At 44.6% G+C, this 9,231-nt stretch overlaps 1 protein-coding gene across 2 annotated transcripts in view; it reads right to left on the bottom strand.

The window, feature by feature from the left end:
- The window catches only part of psda (pleckstrin and Sec7 domain containing a), an 81,165-nt gene that overhangs the window by 34,612 nt on the left and 37,322 nt on the right, over positions 1 to 9,231 (bottom strand). For both annotated transcript variants that reach the window (XM_079512655.1, XM_079512656.1), the window contains exons 4-8: positions 5,654 to 5,733; positions 3,367 to 3,496; positions 2,717 to 2,797; positions 833 to 945; positions 555 to 613 (exon numbers count right to left, since the gene is read on the bottom strand). In XM_079512655.1, coding sequence (XP_079368781.1) covers positions 555 to 613; positions 833 to 945; positions 2,717 to 2,797; positions 3,367 to 3,496; positions 5,654 to 5,733 — 463 coding nt within the window. The remainder of the gene's footprint in view (positions 1 to 554; positions 614 to 832; positions 946 to 2,716; positions 2,798 to 3,366; positions 3,497 to 5,653; positions 5,734 to 9,231) is intronic.

Raw genomic sequence — 9,231 nt, 5'->3', positions numbered from 1 at the left:
AACTAACGTTACATAACAGCCTGTCCGATAACACATGGGCTCATTGAGCGAAGGAGAGAGGTCGATCAATTCACTGGTGAAGGTGAAGGCTGCAGTGCCGTGGTTGATGACGGTTATTAGCTCTGGGTCAATGAGACGCCCGACACATTAATAAAAAAAAAGAAATGGCCCAGAGCCTGGCCCCTAAATCCAGTGGTTCTCAAACTGTGAGTCAAGAGGACTCAGGACACACAGGAGAGGTCCCCAAATGATTTGTTTGTTTTTTTGTTTTTTGTTTTTTGGGGGGGTGTGGGGGTGGGGGGTCCCGAGATGACAGTAAACAGTGAAGTGACAATTGAAGGACTTTTAAGACCTTTTATGAAAACATTGGCCAGATTATCAAATAATAGAAGAAAGTGCTTGTCAGGGTGGGTGATCCCCAGTTCAAATATGATTCTTTTCTGGGGGTCACGGTCTGAAAAGGTTGAGAACCACTGTTCGTGTGTGTGTGTGTGTGTGTGTGTGTGTGTGTGTGTGTGTGTGTGTGTGTGTGTGTGTGTGTGTGTGTGACTCACATGTCCATGCAGGTCTGTGTTGAGAAGCATCAGGGCACAGGTCAGAGTATGTACACTGTCTGTAGGACGGACAGGAGGTGATAGGAGAGAAGAAAACATTTAGTTATAAGGGAAGAGTGCCTCACAGTGGTATATATTGTTACTACATCAGTTTCACACACCAACCTCCCACCCAAAAACACACGCACGCGCGCACGCACACGCACACGCACACGCACACACACAGACACAGACACAGACACAGACACAGACACACACACACACACGCACGTCTATACCTTCGTTATGTATGGTGGTGGGGTTAGACTGGAGGTATCTCTTGGAGAAGTGAGCCAACACTCTCTCTCTCTCCTGAGTCTCTCCCATCAGAGCAAACTCCTTCAGAAAAGCCCTGCGGGTGAAAGAAAAAAAAAACAACCTTCATCTTCAAGTAAACAAAAAATACTACAGGGCATTATTTGACTGTTTTGGGGGTGGGCAACATCAGCATAGGCAATTATGCAGTCAATGTGTACCAACTTTTAACCATGTTCAATATGGTGTTCCTATTTTTGGGAATGTCATTACAGAATTCTCAGTAGTTTTCAAAAGTTTCTACAAGCCCACAATGCTTCACGATGTGACACATTGTGAGCGCATGAAAAGGCAGATGTGGTAAAAGCAAAAAATAAATAAAAATAAATACACATACAACTATAAGTTTAGTTGTACCGTTTTGAGGCAAAGGCTTGTCAATATCTCATACAGGGGAGACCTTTACTTGTACTTGTTTGTGGTAAAAGCTTTGCTCAAACTATATTTTGTCCTGCTTTGATCTCCTTGCCCTTGAACCCCCTTCTTCCCTTTCCTTTTTTTTTCTTGGAAAAAAAGACACAATGGGAGCTACAGATGTGCCGTTTGAGAAGTCCACATGTCCTGCCATTAGCAGTTCAGTTGATTGTCAGTGCATTGTTTGTCAGAAACAGAACATCGTCAGTGAGAAAGGGGGGCAGGGCATTTTGCCAAGATGATAATATTATGTTAATTCTATTCAGATTCCCTGAATAGATAGAGTTCCTCTGCTGGACACTGCTTTTCAGCAGCAAAGCAGTAGAATTAGGAAAGCTAATCGGTGAATAAAACCTGCAGGGAAAACATGCGTTTTCAGAAAACCTTCAGGAAAAGTCCAGGAAAGCGCAAAGAGTTGGAATGGCACATAGTATGCCCAAAAACTAATTTCACCCACTGTTTAACTGTGATGTGACAATACATCTGATTATTTAGCTTGGTTAAAATGAATCATTACCACGACCACAAGATGAAGTTCATGCTTACCGTTATTTCAGCTAGGCTGTTGTGCTAATAACAGCGGACCGAAATAACGGTTCAGGCACAGTAACGGCTGACGTCGCGGGGCATCAATAAAACGCTCTGTGAGCCGAGTAAGAAGAAGAAGTAAGAAGCGCTCTCTGGACACACTGATATCAAAAAAGCGCTCCTTCTCTCACAGCTCCCTAAAAATGTCACGAGTAAGACGAACAGTACTTGAAGCAAACTCAGTGAGTCAGCTATGCATCAGACGGCCAACGCAGCTGTTTCTCGGTCCAGTAGGTTCAACAGTTTTACGACATTTCAAACAGATTGAATATCAGAACTGTCAACGAAACTTTCTGGAAACGGATTTCTGTCAAGCCAAAGTTTAGGGCCGAGCGGAAAAACCCTTAACGATTGGCCCACACAGTAAACACAGCTACGGTTTAACGCTGTAGCACTGGTGTTGCGGCTTCTAAAATAGACGATCTACAAGCTCACAACACGTCACAAAGCGACACTTAGTGAGCTTGTAGATCGGCTATTTTAGACGTATGACATCATGCACAACAAAGTATAAATCAAGTCTTGCGTGCACCAGTTTGCAAAAAGACTTACGGTATCATTGACTAGTGTCGAATGTTACTCTTTGGTACACCTAAATCAAACAGACTCATGTATGCATCTGATTAGCTGAGGCTGTCCTTAGCGTATGCTCAAAATAAACCAAAGATAAGATGATATGATCCCAGTCACAAAACAAATAAATCCTACAGAAATTTGAATTGAGAATGTGTGTGTGTGTGTGTGTGTGTGTGTGTGTGTGTGTGTGTGTGTGTGTGTGTGTGTGTGTGTGTGTGTGTGTGTGTTACCTGAGAGCCTGGTCTAGGTTGAGTCCAGTGAAGTTAAAGTGACTCAGGTACTCCTCTGCTACCATCTGACTGAACTCATTGCTGGAACACACAGATAAATCAATCAATCAATCAATCAATAAATAAATGTATCAATACATAGGAAATTAAGCTGAGGTACATGTTGCAAGGTGCCTTAATATGAAATAATTTCATAAAAAAAACAGAAAGTCAAATAAGATAAGATAAAATAATAGATGTTAAAAACTGCCAAAGAAAGACAAAATGCTTTACAAAACAAGCAAGTTTTAGCAGATTGTTTAAAGACTCAACTGACTGCATTTTTCTTTAATCGGCAGGGGAAACGTATCTGGAGCGGGGTCAACAACTACCAAGGCTCCGTCACCGTGTTGTAGCAAAATAAATGTTTTTGTTCTAATCTGCCCTAATCTGTGTTTGTGAAACAGTGTGAAAGAACAGATGGGTGTCCGCAGCCAAACGCGCACACACACACACACACACACACACACACACACACACACACACACACACACACACACACACACACACACACACACACACACACACACACACACACACACACACACACACACACACACACACACACACACACACACACACACACACACACACACACACACACAACTCACTTCTTGCCCAGGTGTCTGGCTACGTCAGACTTCTTGAAACCCTCCAGGTGATAGAGACGCTTGGCCAGACGCCGGGCGGCCTGTAGGTCAGCCTTGCTGTTCCCATTGGCCTGGGGGTCACTGCTGCCCCCTATGGGGAGAGGAGAGGAGAGGCCAGGTCAGGGTTTGCACAGCATGTAGCCCATTAAGACATGAGGCAGATTCTACAAATGTCAATCCTAAAAGTTGCTTCTATGTCAGTGGTGATCAAACTCTTTTCATGTCAAGGACCCCCAAAATGATATGCATATGCCCCCCCCTTCCTCCTCCCCCCGTAGTGTAATTCTAGTTCAGTTGTATTTTGACGAAAAGGAATTATTTTAGGTTCGTTTTGAATTTGGGTAGGGAGTTGGGCTCCTTTATGTCTTTTTGGTAGGTCATTCCACATTTTTGGTGGCAGCGTAGCACAATGCATTTTTACCCATTTATTAGCCGGATTTTGGGGGTAACGACTCAACAAGGTTGACTCACTCTAGAGAAGTAGTTTGACACTGGTCCTCTAAGTATCTTAAAGACCACTCCCAGCATAATACAGGAATCATGTCACAATAGTGCATGATTTATACTTGGTTGTGCGCCGAAAATAGCCGATCTGACGCATTGTGAGCTTGTAGATCGGCTATTTTCAGTGCGCAGCGCAGGCGTGCAACTATGAACAGCTCTTAGAGAACAAGCACCAGCAACGACTGAAAAAACTTGACAAGAGCACATAAAACGGAATAAAAAGGGAAATGTTGCGAGTGTAGTTCCACTTTCACGCTGTGGAAGGTCATCATAAACCTTGTGTGTGTTTTTCAGCTTCCCATTAGAATATCTGGGGAACAGAAAATGTGATCTCAGAGGGTGTGGTGACAGTCCACAGAAATTCCACTCCAAATGAGAGCCAGCAGCAGCAGCAGCAGCAGCAGCAGCAGCAGCAGTGTGTCGAAGCAGCGTTAAAGTCTTCTCCTCATGTTCAAACTAAAAGCTCTTCAGAACCGTGCAGTGGATCTCAAACCATTTCATGTCAAGGACCCCCAAATCTAAATGGATTTTGCCACAAACTCGCCCGTCTGAAAATGTTTTGTGCCATGGGGACCCCCGGAAAAGAAGATTCTCAAATTTGTTAAAAATTGTCCCATCATTTTCAATAATGAAATCCGAAAAAGCAGATGTACAAGGTTGCAGTGCGGCACAAAGTGACATGCTGTGAGCTTGTAGATCTGCCATTTCTTTAATAGCCTATGTATAAATGGATTAAGTGGTAAAACCGATTGTGACGCTATATTAACCCATTTTGGGTGGGAACCCCTTTTGGTGTTAGCATTATGTTGTGCTTTAGCTATTGAAAAATAGCAGATCTACAAGCTCATAGCGCGCCACCGAGTGGCGCGCTACCAGCTTGTAGGTCTGCTATTTTTGAAAAATCGAAGAACGACTGACATAGAAACATAGCTTTTTCAGAAAACTGTCAGGATGTAGAAGACATTTTTAGAATCTGGTCTCGGGTCAAAATGGGTTAACAAATTACCTGTGGACCCCCTAGTACCCCCTCTGGTACCCCCCCCCCTGGTACCCCCTCTGGTACCCAAACTGATGTACCCCCTCTGGTACCCCCCCTGGTACCCCCTCTGGTACCCAAACTGATGTACCCCCTCTGGTACCCCCCCTGGTACCCAAACTGATGTACCCCCTCTGGTACCCAAACTGATGTACCCCCTCTGGTACCCCCCTGGTACCCCCTCTGGTACCCAAACTGATGTACCCCCTCTGGTACCCCCCCTGGTACCCCCTCTGGTACCCAAACTGATGTACCCCCTCTGGTACCCCCCCTGGTACCCCCTCTGGTACCCAAACTGATGTACCCCCTCTGGTACCCCGCCTGGTACCCAAACTGATGTACCCCCTCTGGTACCCAAACTGATGTACCCCATCTGGTACCCCCTCTGGTACCCAAACTGATGTACCCCCTCTGGTACCCCCCCTGGTACCCCCTCTGGTACCCAAACTGATGTACCCCCTCTGGTACCCCCTCTGGTACCCAAACTGATGTACCCCCTCTGGTACCCCCCCTGGTACCCAAACTGATGTACCCCCTCTGGTACCCCCCCTGATACCCCCCCTGGTACCCCCTCTGGTACCCAAACTGATGTACCCCCTCTGGTACCCCCTCTGGTAACCAAACTGATGTACCCCCTCTGGTACCCAAACTGATGTACCCCCAGTGATGCAGATCAAATGAAGTGTATGGTTATTAGTATCATCCTACCTCCTCCGCCCAGGGCCAGTCTCTCAGCCACATCAGCCTGGGGCCACTCCAGCTCAGGGGGCCGGTGGACTGGCTTCTCCCTGGACACACAGAAATATGGAGAGATGGGTCAGACAAGAGCTAACCGCACATGCACACTTGCACACAGATTTTCTGACATTTGCAGACGCTCATAATCTAGAGCCACTTACTGGAAGCAAGAACAACACAAGGCAATACATCAAATGCATAGAAATAGTCATCTAGTATAAGTAAACCAAGAACATCATCAGTCTAACAGAAACCTATAAACACTATAGGAGGAACTTAGGAAGATAATTTTAAGGTGGAGAATTTCCACTATGGGGGACAATGGTGAATATCCCTCATACTGTAAGTGACCTCAATTAGCTGCATATAGCTCACAGATTCCCTTTGATAATATCTGGAAGTCATCAATATCAGTCCACCCACTTAAGCCATCCAGACTTAGCTGCACTGTACTTGGTGCATTATTTTTCAATCCACACCAAATCTCTTCACCAAAAACAACAATCTACAAGCTCGCAACGCCGCATGTTGTTTTGGGTGAATGTTCTCCCCAGAATAGGGATGCAGAATAGGCGTTAACCCTTAGAGCCCACTTCAAGTATAAAGTTAATTCCCGACATACTGTGGGCTCTCTTTTTGTCCATGCTAAACCCCTTATACCTAAACCTCTTTGCCTTTTTTTACTATTTTGAAAAACATTTTTGAATAGCTTGTATTTTAACTATTCAAAAATGTTTTTCAAAATAGTAAAACAAATGGCAAAGAAGTTTAGGGATCAGGGGTTTAGCATGGACGAAAATAGAGCCCTGTATCTTAAGGGGAAATATCATTTACATATTCATGTACTGTAATATGGCATAGATGTAAGGTGATACAACTCAGGGGGTGCCGTGGATGGGAAAAGCTATTTTACAGGGGTGCCCTCAAGCCCCCACAGAGGCTCTCCAACGTTGAGGCGCTTGGCCCTAGTGGTAAGAGCGGGGACTGCAGGCGGACCCGTGGAGTTATGACGAAGAAACCCCGTGCATCTGGGCTTTAACATTGAGCGCCCGTTTGCACTTCCGCATTTTGGACACCAAATTTGGTGTCCAAAACGTGGAAGTAGACAGTTCTTCCGGGTGCTTCAAAACGCCACTGAGCAACTTCCACTGACATGAATAGCGGGGGTAGGGCTGCCGCTCCGCTTCAGTCTCTATCCTTTTAATACTCTATGGGTGCCCTGGGCCAAAAAAGGTACCACCATTCCTTCCAGTGGGTCCACCTCTATGGACAAAACTACAGTCAGACACTGTGAACACACTTCAATACATCAGTCCTCTATGGGTACAAACGCACAACTACAGTCAGACACTGTGAACACACTTCAATACATCAGTCCTCTATGGGTACAAACGCACAACTACAGTCAGACACTGTGAACACACTTCAATACATCAGTCCTCTATGGGTACAAACGCACAACTACAGTCAGACACTGTGAACACACTTCAATACATCAGTCTTCTATGGGTACAAACGCACAACTACAGTCAGACGCTGTGAACACACTTCAATACATCAGTCCTCTATGGGTACAAACGCACAACTACAGTCAGACACTGTGAACACACTTCAATACATCAGTCCTCTATGGGTACAAACGCACAACTACAGTCAGACACTGTGAACACACTTCAATACATCAGTCCTCTATGGGTACAAACGCACAACTACAGCCAGACAAACTGAACACATCAATCCATCATGAAAAAGGGACCAGAGGTTTGGCATGTGTCACCGTCTAGGCCATGAGTCTAGTAGGACTCTTTGATGACAGAAAGTGACACAGTGTTTTCTTTTACTAAAACGGCTTCAAAGTACTAGTTTCACTGGACAAAAATAGGTGAACATTTGGCCAAAAAAAAAAACATCTACATACTGTATAAGCTCTCAACACATCTTAGACTGGCGCTTTTTTGCCATTGATTTATAACAAAGTAGGGTTTGACCACTTAAACCATATATACTTGGTTGGCCCAAAAGTCTTGCAGGGCTGTACTTATACTGCCTAGGCTTATTTTCTTTTTCCTCTACACCAAATATCTTTGCTGAATTTACTTAAGCTTGTAGATCAGTTATTTTTGCTGAACTTTAGCCCCCATGCTTACTTATGCAGGGCACCTACGGACGGCTGCAATTTGAAACTGCCCCCCGTAAAATCTGAATGCCCCCCCACCCCTTTTCCCCTCACTGTTTATGTTTTTCCCTAGTTTACCTCTTTTTATGATGATTTCCCTGATTTTTGATTATATAGTAGTGTATATTGGTATGTCTCTAAATGTTCTGATGAATTGAAAAGGGTGGACGCAATTGTAAGTGAAATGCTTTATGGTGTCGTCCACAGTTTGTATTGAGTTGTGCTGGAAATGTACTGTAATTCTCCAAAACTGTTAATAAATAATTAAATCAATCAATCAGGGGAAGCATTAGCATTATACGTCAGAATTACCTAATTTTTTGGCCGGTGGACAACACCGACATACACGACACAGCCGATTGCAGTACTTGCGTGCTCTGCTTGCACAACTAATAATGGATTAATGAATGAAAGTATCAACTCTCAAATATGATTACCAGCTAATTGTTGAAGAGTCTGAATCTTTCTATGATTTTGTTTTTGTTCACAAACGAAGATGATTCCTATGATGCAATAAAAACAGTTTCCTCTTAGCAGAATGTAAGATCCAGTCATGTTTTAGTGCACTTAGTTCTAACCATATTTTGAATATTATCGGGATGAGGGAATCCCAATTACGTTGGCCAGGATAACGCACGCACACACATACAGGCACGCACACACACACACACACACACACACACACACACACACACACACACACACACACACACACACACACACACACACACACACACACACACACACACACACACACACACACACACACACACACACACACACACACACACACACACACACACACACACACCCACACACACAGCTTTGCGGTTGTTGGTCACAGGGGAAGTTATCTGTCTTGTTCAATGGTGGTCAGCTACTTTCATTCAATTTCTACACACCCAGATCCGCCCAGTCTCTGGCTACTTCCCTTAGCAACACACTTACTTAACCCCAACCGCTCCCATGGGCGCTGCATTACCCACCCTAACCCCATACAGTGCAGTACCTACTGTAACCAGTACTTAACCAGTACCTACCTAAACCAGTACTAAGTGCCTAACCAGTACTAAGCCAGTACATCTCGGGCAGAAACCTCCCGTCTGCATATTTTAACTTGTTGTGTTTTTTTTATCGTGAAGTAACGCCCTACTTGATCCCACTAACAGCGTCACACAAAAGCATCAAAACTACTTTTGCTACTTTTGAATTTGGAAGTAAGCGCTTTGGACGCGAGGTTTTCCGCCCGACAGAGACGATACGCTAGTAGTACCATGCTAACTACTTTCAGTTATCAGTGCCTAAACCAGTACATACTGTATCCACGGCATGTAGTTCCAACGCACCTGTCCAGTGCCGTGTCTTCCTCCAT

Source organism: Electrona antarctica, assembly GCF_951216825.1.
Source record: "Electrona antarctica genome assembly, chromosome: 10".
Classification (NCBI taxonomy): domain Eukaryota; kingdom Metazoa; phylum Chordata; class Actinopteri; order Myctophiformes; family Myctophidae; genus Electrona; species Electrona antarctica.
The sequence above is the reverse complement of the archived record's forward strand: the minus strand, read 5'-3'. Positions and strand labels throughout refer to the sequence as shown.